The following is a 22,940-nucleotide window of genomic DNA, read 5'->3' as shown; positions in this document are numbered from 1 at the left end:
TTTAAAACACCGCCCAAGCCTCTTCTTGTAGTTTTAGTCAGCTATAACAATTTATTTATAGTATTAAGAAGAAATTATTGCGTAAAACTAAATTTATTTGCCTAATTATTTCCAGACCTGTCACTTGCTGCAAAGAGTAGAACTTTAATCCGTCTTCCTAGTCTTTTAAACTAGAAAAACTATAGTACTGTTATATATAGTATCATAATTATTGTGTATAGTACCATAATTATTATGTATAGTATCATAATACTTCGTCAAAATCAGCCAACTTTACATAGCTACTCCTGCATGTACATCAGACTGGGGCCTTTAATGTTAAGACTAGTTATCTTTTAACAATATAAATAACAAAGCAACTGTTTTGGTTCTCAGAAACTAGTCTATTACAGCGAACTCAGTTCTTAAGGAACAGCCAGCATTATTAAGTCACTTTAAAGCAATCAACTGATACGATTTTCAGAAATTGGTTTAATTAATTGAACTATGCGGTATCATTCAGAAGTTGATATGTTACAGTCGTCAGAGTGTAAAAGAACATCCAACATTGTTTGAATGTAGCAAATAATTTCTTTGGTATTTCAGAAGTTGCTCTATTATGATAATGGATATAATGTATGAAGAACAGCCGATATTGTTTGAGTGGTGACGTAAATAACATACAGCTCCTTCCTTTTTCAGAGGTTGATTTATTACAGTAAATGTAGTCTGGTAGGAACAAGGGACAATGACTGAGTGTTATCTTAGAATCAAATAACTATTTTGGCTTTCATAAGTTGTTCTATATTACAATGATTTTGATCTAAGAGGAACAGGAGACAATGACTGAGTGTTATCTTATAATCAAATAACTATTTTGGCTTTCATAAGTTGTTCTATATTACAATGAATTTGGTCTGGGAAGGAACAGGAGACAATGACTGGGTGTTATCTTAGTAATCAAATAACTATTTTGGCTTTCATAAGTTGTTCTATATTACAGTGGACCTAGTCTGGAAGGAACAGCCAATATTGTTTTAAGTGCTGACTAAGAGAACAGATCACCTATCTGTTGTGGTGAAGTTTGTTAAATTCAGTGGACTCAGAGCGATATCAGTTGAGTGAGGGGATATACGTTAGTGGTTCCGACTTTCAATGATCAAGCCGTTACAGCGGAGGTGGTCTTGGGGAACAACCTTCTTTGCAGTGGACTTTGAAAGCTTTCTTGTTTTTAGATGTTAGTCTATAACAGTAGATTGTATCTGGAGGAAGTAGATGACGTTGTCTCAGTACTGACTTCTGAGTGAACAGATAACTTATCTTCCTTTTATAGAAATTGGTCTCCTACGGTGAACGTAGCCCGGAAGGCACAGCCAATATATTTTAAGCGTTGCCTTACTGAACAGTTTTCTCTAGTTTTAAGAATTTGGATTATGTAGTTGTCGAGCAGTCGACTTTAAGCGTTGCCTTATTGATTAAATATTTTCAGAAGCTGGTCTTCTATAGAGCATTACTTCGTTAATATCCAAGATCAGTCCACGTTTTGTATTTATTTACAGTGTATGTACTGTAGTAACTAATTCTTCAAGATCTTCTGTAAGTAAACAGCACAGCACATACATGAAGTCAAGGTGCGTGTAGGTCAATAATTACTTTATAAAAACAACAATAACAGATTTCTTAATGACGTTCGTATGTAGATTAAATCGAATCGTGAAGGTAATTATCAAAAGATCGAAAACGACTAATATTAGTCATTGCCATTAAAAATCTACACGTTTGTGTAACGTTATTAACAGGGATTTTCATTGTAATTTAGAGTTTTTGTAATGATCTAAAGGCTCATAATGTGAAAGGTTGTGTAAGCGTCGGAGTACGCTACTCAAATATACAAATGATAAAACTCATTATAATAAAAGATTATTAAGCAACCATTTTTCCATGTTCTGTATGATATTAATTTTTGTAGCTTCTTTAAATATATGTACACTTTTCTATGCTAATAATAACGAACATTTGCGCTGTATCAATTAGAAAATATTACAACTCAGCAGGAACGTGGGATACGTGCCCTGATTATTTCAGATTCGTCTAGTCATCAGTAAAATACAATACGTTTTTTTTTCTATTTATTATCAATTGTAAGAACAAAATAAAACCTGTTCACGTACAACTGATTATAATTATATATAAAGTTTCTTAATTTATTTTAGTGTTAACTGTGTTATTTTCAATAGAGGAGTAGTGAATAGCATGCTAAAATTCTTAGAAAGAGCTTGTACAATTAATACACTAGCAATATTCTGCATTATAATGCAGTAGATACAAACACCATTAGGACAGTCTAAGGTGTCGCAGAGCTCTTCTGGGATTGGATCTCCGCACAATGGCCGTCATTCAGTACTAATATATCTGCAGTGGAAGCGACAGACCAAGGTTTGTTACAACCTTATTGACCGCCAACTTGCAGGCGCAGTCATACTACTTAAACTGTCGCGTCGTTTGGGCGGGTCTCATCTTTGATAGTGCTCTAATGATATTGGATGGAAATATAAATTTACGATGGCGATGGCTAGATAGCGTGCTACGTGTACGCGTGCACCTGTCTGGAACTGCCAGGGTTGTTTCTAACTTTTGCCAGAGGTAGTTAGTTACTCTCAGAAATAACTATTGATCGATTTGTCAGGGGGACCGACCACAAAATTATCATGCTGATTCTGTCGACGATGGAGATACTTTCTTCCAAGCTTATTCGTGCTAAATCGGAAATTAAAATGTTATTCACATGTTTTTGTAAATTTCTGTAAAAACTATTTCTGGATAAGAATTAAGTCATTTTCCTTGATAACAGACATTACACTTATAATAATACAGCTCACCGTATCGTTACAGTCTTATGTTGCTGCGTCCGGCCATGGCACCTGACGACTGAGCATTTTGATATTATTCCTGCAGCGTAGTTTCCATTGCAAAAGGCTCCGTCATAAAACTGTCGTGACCAAAGCACACTGCTCCTCCATTTTAGCTTTCCACAATCCATCTAGTGTACAAGGACGATAGTTTCCCAGTGCCCATTTCAACAGTCCAATCACGCTGAAATCCAGCGAATTAGTCGGTTTGTTTTTGTATGGAATAGTATGAATACCCATTACTTGAAGTATGCATCTGGTTTAATTGGAAGTATAACTGGAAGCCTTATCTTGATGAGCCCATACCTTGTTGGCCTCGTTTCTTGATTATGTGATGTATTGTTCCTGGGTTACGTTGATGGTTTTTGCTATTAACCTTTGTGTTCTTTAATTCTCACTTTGCTTACCCCAGCTGGGGTAGGACTTGTTGCAAGTCATTTTGTGGATGGTCGTGGTGCCTCAAGGTTATCAATATTCCTTTGTTTTCCAATGTCATTAAGTGAAAGAAATATCCCCATCTTGGAAGCTCAAATCATCCGATGTGAACACGTTTTACTGACCTCAGTGTATGAATATTTTGTGTTGGAAAGGGTATTTACCTCAAACCTTTCCCAAGAGCAACCAATTTTTGGTGGCATCACACTACCCATTAAGAAACGCTACATTCATATCAAAATGTAGTTCTGTTGTATGCCATTCCACCACAACTTTATATCGGCTGTGGGTTTCACGTGACTTGCTGATCTGCATATTCAAAATCATTTCAATATAACGTACTCAACCCGCTGTATCTATTTCATAACCAAAATAATGTTTTGCAACCCAAAACATTTAACAATAGCCAATGTCTTCCAACAGCATGTTTGTCAACAGAATCTGAAATGTCACCAGTTTATTACTACGTTTGAAATTACAGGTTTTATAAACTTTCAGAGTTAGGTTTACTATATAAATCTTTTTGCCTCTACAGAAGGCCCATAGGAATTTATAAATGAAATATAAGTTTAAAATCGTTAGAGGAGATGTATTATTCGCATGCCCTTTGGTTCACTGATAGCCTATTGTGGGGACTGAAAAAAACACATAAATATAAAATCTTATTTGGGGCTATATTTGTGTGGAACGAGTTAAAACATCTTGTCGACTACTTTATTCCTATATTGATTAAACAAATATGCAAATTGTTATTGGATGCTACATTCCAATGCCGGAATATTATAACAGAGTTACAAGCTCTATTTTTGCGTATACCACTAAGAGCAGGATATTTCTTATAATTTTGACGCTTATTTTATTGGCTTTTATCTGATATAATCCCTGTACCGGGTAAACGCCGATGTAATGTTTTTTAATACAACTTTTCATAACCTTATCCAATTTTAGCCCCTCTGCAGTGTTTTATAATTCTTATCCCTGCTGGTAGTTTTTTGTTTTTGCTACTCGGACTTTATCTATCTGTATTTATGTAGCTGCCATTGCGAAATACAATACTTACAAAATAGTTAAAACATTAAGAAATTAACAGTCCAATGTGTTCTTGCGCTGTGTTAGTGTTTCGACTAGGTTTAAGCAATCCAATGTGTTCTTGCACCGTTTTAGTGTTTCTACCAGATTAAAATAATACAGTGTGCTCTTCCTCTATATAGGTGTTATGACTTTGGTAAAATATCACATACAGAAGTGAAATTGACTTACATGACTCTGATGTTCCTTTTTCTTTGCCAGTTCTGCTAAAAAACTGACCACAATTGTCTAAGGTTTTCTTCTCTCAATACGTTCTTCATACACTTACATTCAAATTAGGCATCACCAACAGTATGTAAGGTTCAACTACTACAAGAAATGTTGTCGGCTACTTTATTCCTATATTGAATAAACAATGTAATTAAACATAATTAACGATTCACTATATAGATAAATAAAGAGGGTAGTATGTTTGAGTACTCTGTTCTTATATTTGCATATTTTAAAGTACTTTGTTTCTATAGTTTCTAAAAACATAATTAACGATTTACTATACAGAAAATTAGAACTGGTAATATTTTCTAGAACTTTCTTCCTGTATTTACTAGAAAACACGTAATATTTTACTGTACTGCGTTTCTATATTTCATACGAAATTTGATTAAAATCACTTCATAGATAAACAAAACGGGTGATATTTTCGATTACCTTTGTTTCTATATGTACTAAAAATATGCTTTTTTTATTTTATTTTTTCGTTTTGTTGTTAAGCGCAAAACTATATAATGCGCCCCCTGTCCACGATGGATATCGAAATCCGATAGTTAACGTTTTAAACCCTCAGACTGGACCCGAGATACGGGAGGAGGAAGAGAAAAATGATTAACGATAAATAAATAAAGCGAATGACATGCTTAACAATAATGCCAAACAACATTAATATTAGGAAACAATGCTGTGTAATATTCATATGGTAAACAAGAAGAAGCATATTTTTGCCACAATGTGTATTATGCGTTATAAATCCTTATTAACAAACTATATGTGTGTTTCACTCTCTTATATCATAACTTATATAACTAGGTAAAAAAAAGTTTGTTCTTTAAGTTACTGAGAAATAAAGTTTTCAAAATTAATCATATTTTACCTGCATTTCGTTATTTTTTTGTAGATAAACAACGTCGTCGTAAAGTCCTACGGTAACGGTCTAAAATGAACACACCATTATAATTAGGGTTCAACAACAAAAACAAACAATTTTATTTACAATAACAAACACTTTGAAATAAACACCAAAACAAAGTTAATAAACAAGTACCTGGCCAGGATTGCACACCGGTATTATTTATCATAGATATTAATATATCAAAAATAATGGAATCGGGAAAAAAATAATTGAAATAAATAAATATATACAGCTAATACAATATTCCAAAAATACCTTCCAATATCAACAACAATATCGAGTAATAAACAGCAATAATTTTCTTTCTTTCTTTCTTTCTCTCTCTCACGGAAGCTTCTGGCAGGGTATTTATTCACGAATAGATCACGAGAGTACAACCTCATGTGATCATAAATTTACATACTCTTTTGCTACATTAATAGTATCTGTACGTCGCCGCTAGGGAAGCTGGTGTCTGTTTCATAATACACACACATATTTACTCAAAGTACAAATGATTATGTAGAAGATGAATTAGCGTTTTAATGCAACTAAAAATTCATAGATAAACTAAACGATAGAAGGAAATAATAAATGAACAAATAAACACAACCATAATAATAAAAAAATATAATTTGCTATCTCACACTAATGACATTAATTACTTCGTATAAAATATCCCAATTTTCGTATCCTTACTTTTAACACCCAACCCTCCTTATACTGACATCATGAATCCTTAACAGTTTAAGTAAAGATACCTTGCAATAATAATACAGTTCTCGTTTTTGAATCTTTAGCTATATCTTCTGGCTCTGGTTCGGTTTACCGAAGGTTTAACACTTTGAAGACCAGCCAAATACGATACTTAACCCTACGACGTGGCCGCAATGTCCTTTGAGGAGGAGATAGAGGTAAGTCATCAGCATGATCTGTTGAAGGATGAGAAGTGGACATACCAGCAAAAGCCCGTTTTTGTGATGGAACGATCGTCAAGTCTTCTGTAGGCAACATTTTCGTTTTGCTGCAATGGCCTAGGACTATTATTATCTTTTTTACTGTATAGAGAATTGTCACTGGGGAAATATAAGTCTCTCTCTCTATTAGAAACATGAAATCTTCCTATAACTGCACCAGATCTAGGATCTTTTAATTCATACACAGATGGAGTAACACACTTCGTAATTTCGAAAGGTCCATTCTACCTCTGAGCAAATTTGGCAGTAAAAGTATTTACTGCAGAAAATAAAGAATGTGTCCTTAATAATACGAAATCACCTACTTTAAATGCGTCTAGGCGTCTCTTACAGTTGTAGGCTTGTCGCTGTTGAGCCTTTTCAACATTGGTTCTTGCCTTCTGTATGACGGTTTGAGATGCTGTTGGGTATTTCGTTAGTCGGTCCCACGGAAGGAAGATCACACGTCTGTAGTGCAGTTTGGCTCGAGTGTAACCAGTCGATTCATGAATAGAAGTTTTAATCGTTAGAGAAAATTCAGATTTATGATTATCCTAAGTTCGATGATTTTTTCAATATAAGCAAATATTATTCTACCAATATTTCTATTAATATTAGACTGAGGATGATATGGAGTTGTAAAGATGTGTTTAATTCCCATAGCTTTACAAGTTACATCCATTAAACGAGACAAATTGTGGGCCATTATCAGACACAGGAGTCTTTGGAATACCATATCTACACAAGTATTCATTAATTCGTTTTTTGACAGTCACCTTCGGAGTTATTTGTTTGAGAGGATATAATTAAATCCATTTACTGAAATAATCTGTCACAATCAACAAATAACTACTTCCTGTTCCAGACTTAGGGTAAGGTCCCATGATGTCTACTCCTATTATCTCACCAGGTTCCATTAGTTTAGTGCTTAAACATAAATCCAGCTGGCCGCTGCTGATCAAGTTTAGGGATTTGACAAATGTGGCACGACAACTCAAATTTTAATGTCCTTTCTCATACCAGTCAAATAACCACATATGTCTATTATTTTTCGGACTCTTAGATGACCAGCCATAGGATGATCATGCAATTCGATTGGCATCGTCAGTCTCAATGTTTTGGGAAAAACTGGTCTGAATTTACCATTGCTAGCAACCCTTTTTGTGTAATAAAAAAAACATTATCATTCAAGACAGTGTTTGAATTTATTTACAGTCTCTGCAATTATAGTAGAATGGTGTAGTAATAGTCTAGTTTTCAAATAAGAGTATATATGTGATTATATTCATCATCTTTATTTGCTTCAGTAGCCAATTGTTCTCTAGTGTTGAAATTGACAATGACAAGAAGTTTAGGTGATAGCTTGTTGATGTCTAAATCTGGAGTTTCTTCTGGGGTGGGGTCAATAAGATATCTAGATAGCTCACCAGGAAACTGGTTCTCTTTTCCTTTTCTGTACAGTATTTCAAGTGTTAAGTCTTGTAATTTGAATGACCAACACGCCAGTCTACCAGTTAACTATGAAATGTCGACAGTTATAACTAAGTTGTTCCCCATCCAGGTATATCTGAATTTTTTTTATAGCTCCAACTATGGCTAGATATTCTAACTATGTAGTAGTATAATTTCTTTCTGAAGAGTTCAGTGTTCTACTGGCATATGCTATGGCACTCTTCTGACACAATATTACATTTAATGTAACATTTAAGACACCAGTATGCAAAAAATAGTGTTCACCTTTTCTTTGAAGTTGCAAGACAGGGGATTCATAAAAAGCTTGCTTTAATTTCTAGAATGCATCCTCACACTGGGAGGAGGGGGGGGTCATTTCAACCCGATACATTTCCTTCGTAACTAATATAAAGGTTGAGCAGTTATAGCAAAGTTTAGAATGAATTGATTGTACCAGGCACACATACCCAAGAATGAGCCTAAATTTTTGCAGTTGCTGGGAGTTAGGAAGTCTGTGACAGTTTTCACTTTGTCATCATTTGTGTGTATTCCCTCAGAAGAGAGTTTAAATCCTAAATGTGATACTTCTGATTGACAAAATGTGCTTTTAGAAACTTTTACATTTGTACGTTACTTGTAGAAAACCAATTCAAGGTATGTTTTCAAGTTTGTTCAAATGTGGGAGAAAACCCAATAATATCATCAATATAAGTATTGCAACGTCCAGTTGCTCTTGTAAAAGCCTTATCCACAAGTCTTTGGAAGGCGGAAGGTTCATTTGTAGGACCAAAAGGCATAACTTTAAATTAATAAAGTCAGTTATCCATTATGAAGGCAGTTTTATGTCGATCCTCCATCTTAACAGATATTTGCCAATATCCATTGGGTAAGTCTATTGTACTAATACAGGTTGCCCCTTGACAAACCATTTAAAATATCACTTATATGATGTAATGGATAGTGGTCAGATTCGGAGACTTGATTTAACTTCCTGTAGTCCAGACAGAACCTGAAATCATGAGTCTTCTTAGCAATAAATATACAATAAATAAAGCCCAAGAAGAAGTGGAGGGTTCAATTAAAACATCACGAAACATTTCATCCACTTGATCATGTAGCACTTGCAATTTAGTGGGAGAATGAGAATAAGGTTTACTAAACACTGGCTTTTCTGTCATGGTATGGTTATAATCCTATGTTCAGACAAATCTGTGAGGCCAGGTTTATTGTTAAAAATATCGGCATATTTCAACACAAGTTGCTTTAATTGTTCACAGTCTTTACCCTTTAAATGTGAACATTTTACTTCTTCAGTCGGTATCTTTTCAGTCTCAAGAGTAATACCTAACAGATGGAATATTTAATTCAAGAACATTTGTGAAGAAGTTAAAGGTTACATCGTTTTGCTGAATGAAGTCAAATCCAATAAAACTAAATACAGCCAAATCTCTGACGATAACAAAACATTTGTCCACAATGCTATTTGTTACAAATAGTTTTGCTTCAAAACATCCTAACAGTTGACAGTTCGTCATTCCATCTGCAAGACACATCTTACCTTTACTCCAAGATTTTAGTTGAAGTGTTGGATCATTTCTCTTGATTTCTTGCCATTTTGATTTAGTACTGAATAATCCAACCCAGTATCTATACGACCTACTACTTTCACACCATTAATTTTTAGGGTTAGGTGTGGCGGATCCGTTTTGGTCGTTGTTAAATAGTTAATGAAGGGTTTTACTTTCACGGAACTCCAAACCTCCTTCTTTGATCCTTGCTCTGGTTTCCCGACCGTAGTCCTTAGTTTCTTTGTTCCCTATATACATATTTTATTTTATTGTGATAATGTATAGATAAGTGCCCCTTTGTTTACAAGTATAGCATCACACAGTTCTATTACGATTCTCAGTTTTAATCACTTCACTATTAATGATTAAAAGTTTCTTGTTTATTACTCCGGCGATGCTCGTATTGTTTAATAAATTTAAGCACATCAGCAATATATATATATATATATATAACAAAGTAGCATTTCAAGTATTCTCGTAAAGAAACATGCAATTGTGATATTATACACTTCACAATTTCAATTTCCGTAGCTTCAGGGTTCCGTAATTTATAAATTTTCAGTTTTTCCAAATAAACGTTTCAACTGACTCTCCTGCACTAGCGTAGTACATCCTATTAAAGAGTTCCTTAGCCAATTCGCTATTGTCTAACACTGTTGGGTATGAATTAGTCAATGTTTCTTTAAATTCTCCCTAGTGTTCAAAGCCATTTCTGATCCGAAAGCATTCTAGTGACCCCCCCCCCCCTCAAAGAAGAAGCCACAGTTTCCACCCATTTATTCTCAGGTACTTGATGCATATAAAAATGTCTTTTCAGACTTTCAAGAAACACAAAGACATTAAAATCCGACTTACCGTCAAAGTTCTCAACAGGCAGGGGGTGGTGGTTTGATTATTGTGACGTAAGTCAATGAATTTTCCCACACGTCTGTAGGTAGAAAGAGCTCTCGATGTTTGTGGTTGAGAGGTGGGAGACTTAGGTTCTCTTGCTAGTAAATCAGTCACCATACGTGTTCTGATGATACTGACACAGACTACTTTAAGCTTGCCACAGACTCACTAATTTCCATAGTAACACCGTTATTTTCAAACACTAGTTAAATTATATTTAACTGAACTTAAATTATTGCCGAATTAATCACTTGACACCAAATTGAGAAACAAACAAACAAACAAAAATCCAAAGTCACAATTCAACCTTTATGAAAAAGATCCGTGTTCGGGCACCAATGCAACGGTCTAAAATGGCCATCAGGGTTCAATAACAACAACAAAAACAAATTTATTCACAATAAAAACACTTAGAAATAAAAACGATTAATAAGCAAGTGTCTAGCCAGGACTTCACACCAATATTAATAAACAACTTATCATAAATATCAATAAATCAATAACAATAGAATGAGGAAAAAGAACCAGAACCTAATTTAAAAAATAAATAACAAAATAGAGCAACTACAAAATTCCAACAATACCTTTCATTATCAATAACAATATCGAGTGATAAACAGCAATAATTCACTATATTTTTTATTTATTTATTAACCCACCCTCATAGAGTGGCATATACATAAAAACGGTACAACTCTCTCTCTCTCTCTTAATGAAGCTTCTGGCAGGGTATTTGTTCACAGAGTAGATCACGAGAGTACAGCCTCGTGTGGTCATAAATTTACATACTCTTCTGCTACATTAATAGTATCTGTACGTCACCGCTAAGGAAGCTGGTGTCAGTTTCATCATACACACATATTTACCCAAAATACAAATGATCATGTAGAAGGTGAGTTAGCGTTTTAATGCAACTAAAAATTAATAGATAAACTAAATGATAGAAGAAAATAATAAATGAACGATAAACACAACCATAATCATTAAATAAAAATAGAATTTGCTATCTCACACTACCGTTTGTGAAAAAAATTAACGAACTTCAAACAACCACAAATAAAAATACTCATATTTTTTTTACGGAATGTAATATTAATGCAAAATCCTTTTTTCATTGTAAGTCGTAGAACTCAATTTCTCTCTTTTAGACCCCACCTAATACTAGGTAGGACCAACCTTCACGACAATAATAGTCTGGACTCGACGAAAGGTGCCCTCGTTGATTATAGCCCATTCATCAACATGTATGGCCTATAATTGGATGACAGATATCAGTAGAGGATAACGATGTGGCGTTCATCTCAAAGTTGTTCAACCAAATTAAGAGCTGGTTATAGTGGTGGCCAAATAATACGACTGAAGTACTGTAATTATCTTCCATACAATTTCGGACATTACTAATATGGTGAATTATTGGATTATCGTTTTTAAAGAGCTCTTCTCCATCGAGATGGAAACACAACATTGTAACATGATGTTATTCGTCCTACTAAAGTAATAAAAGGTCTCAATTCTTGTTTCGTTAATAATATCCTCCATACTGTTACACAACCTCCAGAAGCTTGCACCATTGGAATGATTCAAAGTGAGTTTAAGTACCTCAAGTGTTTCGCTTCATATTTTTAGTCTATTTGCATTAGTGAAAACATTGAGACATGATTCATTAGTTCACATCACACACTTCCAATCATTCATTGTCCATAGTTTGAGTTATATACATCTGTGAAGCCATACCTTCCTGTTTGTATCAACGATAAGCAATTTTCTGACTGTTTGTCAGCTGTCCTAAAAGAGTTATTGTAATGCTCCTCGCATGTACAGTTGGAGATAGTCAAATTCTGACTCCTGTAGGAGAAACTGGCCATCTGTGACACAGATCAATAGACACTGCACTTTACAAGTCTGTCCAATCCCCCATTACTTAAGTTTGTCATCTCAAATTAGGGGCAGAGATTTTCTAATGACAGACGTATTCCCGTTCGATTACTACTTTTGATAGGCTTTAACAACACATGTTTTTAAATGGCCGATCGAAAGAACAATTCTACTAAAGGGTATCTATTACAATGCCCCTTTAAAAGTCGAAATAATTTTTGCTCTTGCATATTTTACTGCAAACAAACAATGACATAATTACATCTCTGCGTTTATAGGTCTCAAGCAGTCACCTGACACAACACATAATCAGTTCTTGTTTATGTGCAAATAAATTGGGTTTTCTAACTGTGTGTATGGATAGTAAAGTGGTTAGCCAGTGCATGTTCACAACAGGGATCATATGAAGTAGAAATAAAACAGTAGAAACTATCAGTTTATTGAATATCGGTATCATCTTTGTAAATTAAAATATAACTAAAAAACAACTACCGTGAACATATTACACATTTGCTTCAGACATTATCCAAATACGACTCGTAGCTGTATTATTATAAACAGAAATCAACGCTAGATGAGGAATGTATAATATTATAGGTAACCCTATGTTTGTTTGTGTATTCAGTTACTAATTGATTTTTCCCAACCCAAGGTATTTCTAACGAACAAATCTGTGTTCAACTTGTACGTCGTATTTTCTTTGATAATAGTTCAGCAACTATTTAATTTGTTAGCTATTTTCAAGAACGGTTCGTTTTAGAATACGTTATTTTGTTGCCAACAGGCGAGCGTTAACACAGAAAAATCATAAATATTATCATTTCAGCGTGTATAGTGTTCAAATAAACACAAAAACTTATAACGAATATAACTTATTAAGAATTATCTGTAATACACAACAGGGGACGCTACCATTGAATTTCATTGTTTTAGCGTCCTTTGTTTAACTCACAAATTTCAGAAGTATAACTAAAACAAAGGAAACAAGCATAAGGAAGATACGAAACTTGATGACTAATTTGTTGAACAAAATTCTCCGCGATTTTTATGCTGTTGAAAAAAAGGAAGTAATCTTAGAATTCAAAAACAAAACAGGTTAATGCGAAACGACTGTGACTTCACTCAATATGTCTCCGCAGAGAGACATGCTGTTTTTCTATTGTTTCTTTTTCTTCTTCCAAACACTTTCAATCGACCGACATTCTGTCATTTCTTGGCGGATTGTCTTAAAACTTGGTAGAATTATACCTCAGTCCAATACGTCAAGACATTTTTTTATCATTTCATTGATTTAAGCCTTTCTAAGGATTATATGGAGTCCACAATCACAGAACCCAAAAACTACATATTTTGGACTCATTTACGATAATAATTACAGCAGTCAAGTTCAAAACTGACACAAATATAAATTTTCATGCGCCCAACACATTGACTTTAAAAAAGTTGGATTTGCAGATTTATAGTATCTTTAAAGGGTTCAGAGTTCACAAAAAAAACATAATTTTGGGATTTTTGGTCAATTACACAGCCATATTTTGACCAATTTACATGGGATTTGGCACAAAGATACTTGTGCTCAGGTTTCATACATTGACAAACAAAAATGGTGGACTTGCTCATTTTTAATAATTATAGAGTGATCAAGATGCCACAATAAACATGATTTTAGGATTTTTTGACAATTACTTTTTTACAGTTCCCATACATACAAAAATTTGGTATATGCCCATTTTTAGTTATTTAAGGGGAGGTCAAAAGGTTAAATAAACTCATAATTTTAGTGGTTTTCGTCAGTTAAACCTTGTTTCAACCACTTTACATGGAAGTTGGTACAAAGATACTCTTTGCAGATCCCAAATAGAGATACAGACAATTTTGAAATTTTTGTTTTTTGCTCATTTTTTAGCCTCAGCATAGCGGCTCAAAGAATGTTTTTTTTTTTTTCAAGTAAAAATATTTGGCTCATGGCTCCATCTCTTTGCAGATTTAAGACCTAATTACAGCCACGGCTATTGAGGATTCATTCTTGTTTAGCTAGGAAAGTGAAATTTGGGGTTTTTGTGAACTATTCCTCTGTATGTCAACCAACTTACATGGGATATGGTATAAAGATACCTTCTTGTAGGTTACTAGCAATGTTATAGAAAGTTTTCGATTTTTGTGGTGTAAAAATTGGCCATGTTGGGATTGCGTGGCGCAGACATGTTGCATTCGTCCGCTAATGTTGGCTTCTTTAATTAAGTTTTACATTTTTTTGTGGATTTTCTCTTTTGGTACTTAAATGAGTAATTTTAACAAGTAATTTTTAACAAAGCAGAGTAATGTGAAACTAGTGTGATTATAAATGAAGTCAGTGGTTATATAAATACGTTTACTTAGATTTAGCTTATTAAATGTACTTAATTGGATTTATTGTAAAAAAAATGTAATTCTGTTAAATTCAGACATGATGAACTGCGTGAATATTTTATGTTTCTTAAGCTATGTCAGCTTATTCATCTCTAGAGACGATTCCTAGAAATTTCACTTACATTGTTTACATTTTATTTTAAAAACATCTTACGCTGTACAAATTATTTGAACTTTTGTTATTTTAATGCAAGTTATTCATAAAATTCATTATAACTTGAGTTTCTTTCCATATAGTTTTAAGCCTTTATCTGTTTTAACAGAACACAATATATTTATTTTGATACACAGAATCTGGGAATCACCGAACTTACTAGTTTTTAGGACGAAAAGATAGTCAGACCTTCGATACAATTCTGCTATTTCTAGTTTCCCTGTGGGTCAGCGAACTTACAGCCTTAAAATTCGAGACTCGATTCCTTGCATTGGACAGTTTTGTGTAAAAAAAAAACAAAAAAAACGACCACACTTAAGTCAGTAAGAACATATACTTATCTATATATAAATTTAAAGTAAATTTGCCTCCATATAGTCCATCACACGAGCCCAGAAAGTTTTGGATGTGTCGCTCCTTACCGTTTATCTCGCTTTCTTGTTACTAAAATGCTCGAAAATGTGTTGACTTTGTATTTCTGTTTGTTGCCAGGTCAGCAACTATCCTGAAATAGGTGATATTGCCTAATATTTTTAGTTACCTTATATTCTATTTTTCTGTGCGATAATATCTATACGTGTTTAACGTCAACACTATATGCTGGGCTTGCGTTCCTTTAATATTTCTTATCCATATTCACGTATAGGCGGCGCCTGTGTGCGATGTGGTAATTTATTTAATCGAATCAGTCCTAAAATTACATGGCGAAAACGTCGATTTCTGTTTGTCTATCTGTGTCTGTGTGTTTCTTACCGCCATATTGACAAGTCTTGATTTCTACTTGTGCCTTTTTACGACTACACACCTCTAAATAACTACTGAAGTTTGCTATTCGTTTCTGATGATGACAGATCTTTGTCGAAACATTGTGCGTTTTTTACAGTGTTAAACTTCTAATAAAGTTTTCTTCGTTACCTGTTCAAGTCATTTTTAAACTTTGTTTGCGTGGATTTTACATGGTTGATTTGTGAATGTGATATCTCTCAAAAAACTGGTTCAATTTTGTTCAAACCTTTTTTGACGGTGTTGAACTCAGTGACTTTTTCAAATATACCTTCTTTTTCGCAAAAATACTTGGATACATTTATTTTTGTGGTAGTCGGAATACTTGACCCGGAATAGAGATTAAATGAAAACATTTTCAGCTATTGTATCTACTGCATATACAAGTACTCTACCACTACCGTCAGATTCTGTAAAGGAAAGGAACAAATGATTAGAAATAAATGATGATCATTAATAGACTATACTACTATTCTCTGCTTACCCTATATAACAGGTGCCATATGAAAATACACATTTGAAGCTCATTCTCTAACCACTACTTCTAAATCTGATTGCTCTATTATCAACTGTAAATAGAAAGTAGACAGACAGACAGATTAATAAACATGCAGATGGACATAGGGATGTACAGGCATAATATTGAGAGTCATTACCCCACTTTAAGGTAATCCCTAAATAATGGATCTTCACGTTTAGTAAGCTTACATTCTATTGAGTTTATACTTATAGATCATTGTATGAAACATAGTGCAAAACTTCTCCAGCTGGGTTACAATTCACTCTGTAAAACATGGTACAAAACTTCTCCAGCTGGGTTACAATTCACTCTGTAAAACATGGTACAGAACTTCTCCAGCTGGGTTACAATTCACTCACTTTATAAAAGCAGTAAGTCTGAAGGCTTATAACGCTAAAAACCGGGTTTCGATACCTATCGTTGGCACGGAACAGTTAGCCCATTTTGTAGCTTTGTGCCTAACTACAAAACAAACAAACAAGATCACGGCGTAAGTGAGCTTGTAGTACGCAGCTGCTGATACACACATTTCCTATCATTTGACCTGAAGGATGACGTTAATCTGGAATCTGTTAGATATACAACCTAACAGCAGCCCGAGCATTCCATATAATAGAACCACGCTAAACCGTTATCCAAAATAGTACTGTGCCAGTATTTAGATGATTTGGGATCAGCTCCAGCACAGTACGTGTGTACTATTTTATCTAAGTTTAAAGAAAAATTATCCTTTTGAACTTTTCAAAGGTGCATTCTCCTACTTATGCAAAATTCTGACCCGTCACCTCGAACTTACTTTTCTGTAACACCCTTCGCTATGATGAGATATGGATCTTCTGTGGCGCGACTTTAATGTGTATGGAAGGAGTACACTTATGCCTATAGCTGTTTATTTTGAGCAGTGAATTTGGTTAAGTGTTTTGTTTAAAATGTTTCATTTGTTATTGTGTACGCCCTTACCGTTGGCATTGTGGGTGAATGATGTATAGTAATAAAACATACGAAAGATATGTCCTTGACTATGACATATCCGCTTCTGAATTATTTGTCTGTCAATTGACTTCTTAATCAATCTGTATAACTTGGTATTTTTGTATACCACATGTTTACCGAGTTTGGTATTTTATGTAGTTTGGCTGGGTCTTTTGTAGACATTCGGACCCAGATATTTTTTACGTGTAAAAACTTGATCAGATATCACAACTTTTTGTTTTACTGGTCCTATGTTCGGACCCAGATGTTTTTTTACGTATAAAAGTTTGATCACATATCATAACTTTTTGTTTTAAGCTACAATTTTCCGCAACAGCAAGCTTGATTTTCATTATAATGTAATTGTTTTTTACATAAAACTTGTTTTGAGCAGACTATGGACTTATTTTGGCAGCTAGTGTTAAGGGCGAGAAAGCATTTAATTGATATATCTTCATAATAATTTAAATTACAATTAATTTTAATGCGTAATTTTAATTTATTCCAAAAATATGAAAAAAGTAAAGACATTGTCGAGAAGATTGTGCTGCGACACTCGCAATAATAATGTTACTGATTGTAACAACTTTATAGGGTATTAAAGCAAAACCTTTAGCAGTAACCTCAATACATCCCAGAATTGGAACCAGTCGCATTCCCTAGTTCAGGCCTATCCACACATGGTGATGTACCCATATAGTATTTACTTTTTCGTTTACCATATGTTTTGCCTTCTCAACAAGAACAATTATTTTTACTAGTTTTGGTCTGACTATTTATCTTAATCTATAACTCCCCGTTTCATGGCTCAGCAGTAAGTCTGGGGGCTTACAACGCTAAAAATCTGGTTGGGATACTCGCAGTGAGCACAGCACAAATATCCCATTCCGTAGCTGTGTGCTTAATAACAAACAAACAAAAAGTCTGTTATAGACATTAGATTGATCTTTTGTATGTGATGTTAGATTATTTAGATCTATTCAGAAATACAAGAACTCCTGTATGTGATATAGTCGCAGTAACGTTTGTTTATTTCTAACTTGGTTGGAGTCACTAACGTGGTTTTATATCATTATTTTAGTTAGATAAATCCCATAAACAAAATTCCCGAACAATACTATTAGAATAATCTAGGCTATAACAGGGATCAGTTAAAATTACAGAAAACAATGTCATTTAAAAGTGTAATACAACAAGATAACAACGTATTTAATTTCAAAGATATTTAACACATAAACGTATATTTGTTGATGCTTAAGCGTTTGAGTTTCGTGTGATTTTATCTATTTTATCATTTATAATTAGACATGTTTATGGGATGGACGGTTTGTTTTAGATAGATAGTTCGTCTATTGTTATGTACTTATAAGCTAAAACATTTAAATGAAATTCTTTACGCAGTATTCAAACACAAGAGGTCTATCTGCGGGTTTAACTTTCTGGGACCGCTTCCTCCAAGCATAAAATGCTAAAGCATCAAAATGAAAATAATCTCTTTACGTAGGTCAACATACATATAAATTAAGATTATTATCTACTTTGAAATCACAAAATGACTGCGCATCATTTATAACGTGATCTACACACGAAAAGAAGTGACAATCCTGTAGTAGATGTGCAAATTATTCAGTTCTTTTTGCTTAAAAGGTAAAAGAGATTTTAGTCAGGTGACTAATTTTATTTTTCCTCTGGCTTAATGTTTTTTTAGCCCTTGTGATTATTATACGCTATGAACAAAGACCTTATACATAGCTATCCAAACCATCAAAGAGAAAAGAAGGGCACGTTTAGCCGTTGGCGGTAAACTGCATTCAATCCTGTCGTGATTTGGATCAACAGTTAAGCCTAACTCTAATAGAACGAAACCATGTAGAAACACAAAGTGCATCATTTACTATACTGGTTAGCACGAAGTAGCAGATAAGATTGCTAATCCAGCACGTGTCTTGGTGTGTATTTGATGGTTGCAGATTAAAGTACTTTCAAACTGAAGGTATGCCAGTTGTGCTTATTAGGTTGCAAGAATACCAGAGTTCGGATGTGTATTTTGTGGTCAATATAGTCAAATAAATACATAAGCCTCAAAATCCAACAAAAGAAGAGGAAAACATTAATCATAACAACCAAACAGTGACTGCGAATAATTATAATGATAATTGGGTACCAGAGTCTACTAATCATAGATACGGCATCACGTGTGAGATAAGTTAAATGATAAACGACGCCTGAAGTTTTTGAAAAATTAGTCAGTGGTGCCCCCTGTAATTTGATTATCGGATAAAGAGAAGAACTTACAAATCATCATTTTTTGTTGTGAAGCGTACACGTCCAAAGAAAGGACCGTCAAAAAAAGTATAGATGTGCACAAACAACGAAATATTATATATTTTGCTGTTGTTTTATCTCATTGCTGTGTCATGATTTAGTTTTTTTTATTTGTGTTTCTTTTTTTTTAAATTTTTAAATAACACTTGTGTGTTTCGTCTGCTTCTTTTATACTGTTTCAGCCAACATTCTGGCTGTTTAATAATCGCAATAACATCATCACGCAGATACGCGTGATGTAAAAAAAAAGATTCTTATAGAGTTATATCGCTGCTGCTTATGGTATTTTGTGTTTCAGAAGTTTGTGGGTTTTATGTGAACAGCCATACAATTGTTTAGGCTATATTTCATGGAAAATTGCTTCCAGATTTAATCTCATCGCACCTATTTTTCACAAATTTTCTAATGGGACATGCCCACAGTCCCCGGTAGCATTAGCATGCTTTGCATGCTGATTGTGCTTAGCACAATATGTGTTGGCTTTTAATCTCACAAATTAGAACTCCCCTTTCAAACATTCTGCGTACGGGCCTGATCATAGATTTATTTGTTTTTCGATAACAGGCTGAGATTTTTGTTGAAACGCCCAGTGTCCTAAAATACATAGTAAAGTCGAATTTTCCCAGATTTGATTAGCATAACCAGCCACGTGTAAAGCAGTGTTTACGATCTAACCATAAATTTAACACGGACACTCGTTTATTCTCACCATTACGAACGCCATTTCTGTATTGTCAACCTTACTGTTGCATTAAAACCAGTCCACTTAACGACAGTACCTAAAATAATCAAAGGTTTAATAATGTATTCTGATCGCGAGATGTAGAAGTTTTATTTATTTAGTTATTTTTGTATGGCACTTGTTTCAGTTTAGCACCGTTGGTACACAGGATTGTCAATACAGGTTAAAAAAGAAAATCACAATACTTTGTTAGTGAATTGAAAGAAGAGGTCATCATTAATTTATGGATTTTCCTTATAATATTTTTATTGATATTAATTAATGAAATCATGTGTTGCTAAGAGTCGGAAATGAATTGTAGAAACATTAAAATATATACTAAGGTGTAAATAATTCAAACGTGAATATTTTAAACTCTCTAAAGCAGTGACTTGGATGTTGCTGGTTGTTCAGAACATTAGACCATTAAAAACTGTTGAACATGAATGTGTCTTTCTGTGTTATAGAAAAAAAGTGCTTTCATTGACTGTATGAAATAGGAACTGTAGAGAATCGCGGACTAATGTATGTTGTGCTATAATGATGAGAGACAAGTTAAACTTCTTTATATATGCTGAACATTGTCAGATGTTTTTGTATGGACCGGATTATTTTCAGTAGGTGTCTGTGATTTGTTGATGACAAATTTCAACAATAAACAAAGAGCACACAGTTTACTTGTTTTAAACTAATTTATTAAAACAAGTCAAACGTACAGTATATACAAATGTGCGTTACATTGTTGGTTATTACAGTTGTACCCAGAGCTTTAAATAATTATCTTTTTTCGTCAAAGTCTACCCCAGATTTTATAACACAGCTTGAATAGACAGTTGTTCTTCTCTACTCTGTTTTTATAATACAATATGTGATAACTTCACTTCACAAATCACCACTATATGCTCTTTATGGCTAAACTCACAATCACGCAGTCTAGATTTTACTATTGAACTAACTTTTCGACGCGTATTTACACGCCGACAGAGGTCTAGAACGTTCCATACACTACTAGATATTATGATGCAATAATACTCAAGTAAAACAACGAGAAAAACTCGGAAGGTTCTAGTAATATGGCACAATAATATAACAATGACCAACTCATAACTATTGAACTACACAATGTATGATTAGTAAACAGTTATGCAAACAAACTTATGATAAACTATCGCTTCTAAAAATAACTAAATTTAACACTCGCGCTATATAATTTATCTAAATTATAACACCCGCATTAAACTTAAACTGAAACATCGTGTATATCTAACAAACATGAATAAAACGTATGGAATGGCAGAGAACATTAGATTAATACACTGCATGCCTGGTCATTTTATTAAGACCTTCTCCTACTCATATTTATTACAAAGGGCAAAATCAGAGAGCAAGATGATGTGGTGGCCATTTAGCAGAAGCAGTGGTATTAAAGATGATTTCTTTGATCAACTGAGCTGTTCAAAGATATTTGTCTTCAGATTCTATCAGCAGTAGCAATAAAAACATGGAAAAAATGTCGTCGTTAAACTCTGGTAATTAACCTCGGGAAAATTTAATTTGACTAACTCGTAAAGCGTATACGTCATACAGTCTTACAATTGGCCTGTTTATTCAATAATTGTCGTGATACTACTGTCTTTAACTGTCATGCCAGGGACGCAGATGTCAAAAGAAATAAAACCAAAATTTAATAGTACACAATAAATATTTAAAAATTAAACTGTCTCCAGTCTCTCCCCACCCTAACTCCTTCAGTGGCTTTACAGTAAGTCTGAGGGCTTGTGACGTTAAAAGTCTGGCTTCGATACTCATGATGGGCACATCACAGATAGCCCAATATGTAACTTTGTGCTTAACAGAAACAAACAAACAAAATTCCTCAATTTCAAAACACAGTTAAACATTTATTTGGTAATTTACTGTATAAAGATAAAAACTTTGAGACGGGAACAGTGTCAAACATTTTTTGCCATCTCTCGACGTCTTACTTCGTCATCATGAGGAGTATTGGAAAGTGTGCTAGCACTCTGTATGTAGAGATGGCATGGACGCCCGTATGAAAGCAATATAAAAGTGACCTGGGTTTTTTTCTCTACAGATCATCAGAAGCTAGATATGAAGAGTTACCTGGTATAGTCATTTTATATACGGTGTACATGCCGCTTTTCAGCTATCCAAAACATCCCAAACTCGAAAAACAGCGAATAGCCAAATCCAAAATTTCTTATTTTCGTTCATCGTCTTTCTTCAACCGGTCTAGCGCCTACCTGGTTCTAGCAGTAACTATAATTTTATCATCAATTGATAGAGAAAAACTGTCTTTACGATCTTTGACTGCCTATTTTATTACTATTCTATGCAAAATTTATAAAGCTTTAGAATACACTCTGTAACCTAGTAACCCTCATACACCTTACTATAGAAAAGTAAAACAAATATAAGAAAAAACATATATCGCTAAATAAAAAAGCTATGTAAGGCTGGCTACTGAACTTGAAAAAAGGAACCAAACAAGGTAGGGACGGAAGTGGACATATCATTTGATCGGCTAATGATCATACAGAAAACTAAGCTGTCTCGACTTAGCATGGAGAATAAAATCCACACATGTGAACCAGTTGTAGATCAATGTCCTCTAAGAATGAACCAGATTGGAACAAAACACCTTCTATCATCTTATGGAGTTTATAATCACACATGTGAACCAGTTGTAGATCAATGTCCTCTAAGAATGAACCAGATTGGAACAAAACACCTTCTATCATCTTATGGAGTTTATAATCACGCCGAATTCATGCTA

At 33.9% G+C, this 22,940-nt stretch overlaps 1 protein-coding gene across 1 annotated transcript in view; it reads left to right on the top strand.

The window, feature by feature from the left end:
* Nucleotides 1–6,407: 6,407 nt before the first annotated feature.
* Nucleotides 6,408–22,940, top strand: part of LOC111085302 — a 48,664-nt gene continuing 32,131 nt past the window's right edge. The window contains exon 1 of the mRNA XM_022383233.1: nt 6,408–6,520. Coding sequence (XP_022238941.1) covers nt 6,408–6,520 — 113 coding nt within the window. The remainder of the gene's footprint in view (nt 6,521–22,940) is intronic.

The sequence above is a fragment of the Limulus polyphemus genome, unplaced genomic scaffold (genome assembly GCF_000517525.1).
Source record: "Limulus polyphemus unplaced genomic scaffold, Limulus_polyphemus-2.1.2 Scaffold319, whole genome shotgun sequence".
Classification (NCBI taxonomy): Eukaryota; Metazoa; Arthropoda; class Merostomata; order Xiphosura; family Limulidae; genus Limulus; species Limulus polyphemus.
The sequence above is the reverse complement of the archived record's forward strand: the minus strand, read 5'-3'. Positions and strand labels throughout refer to the sequence as shown.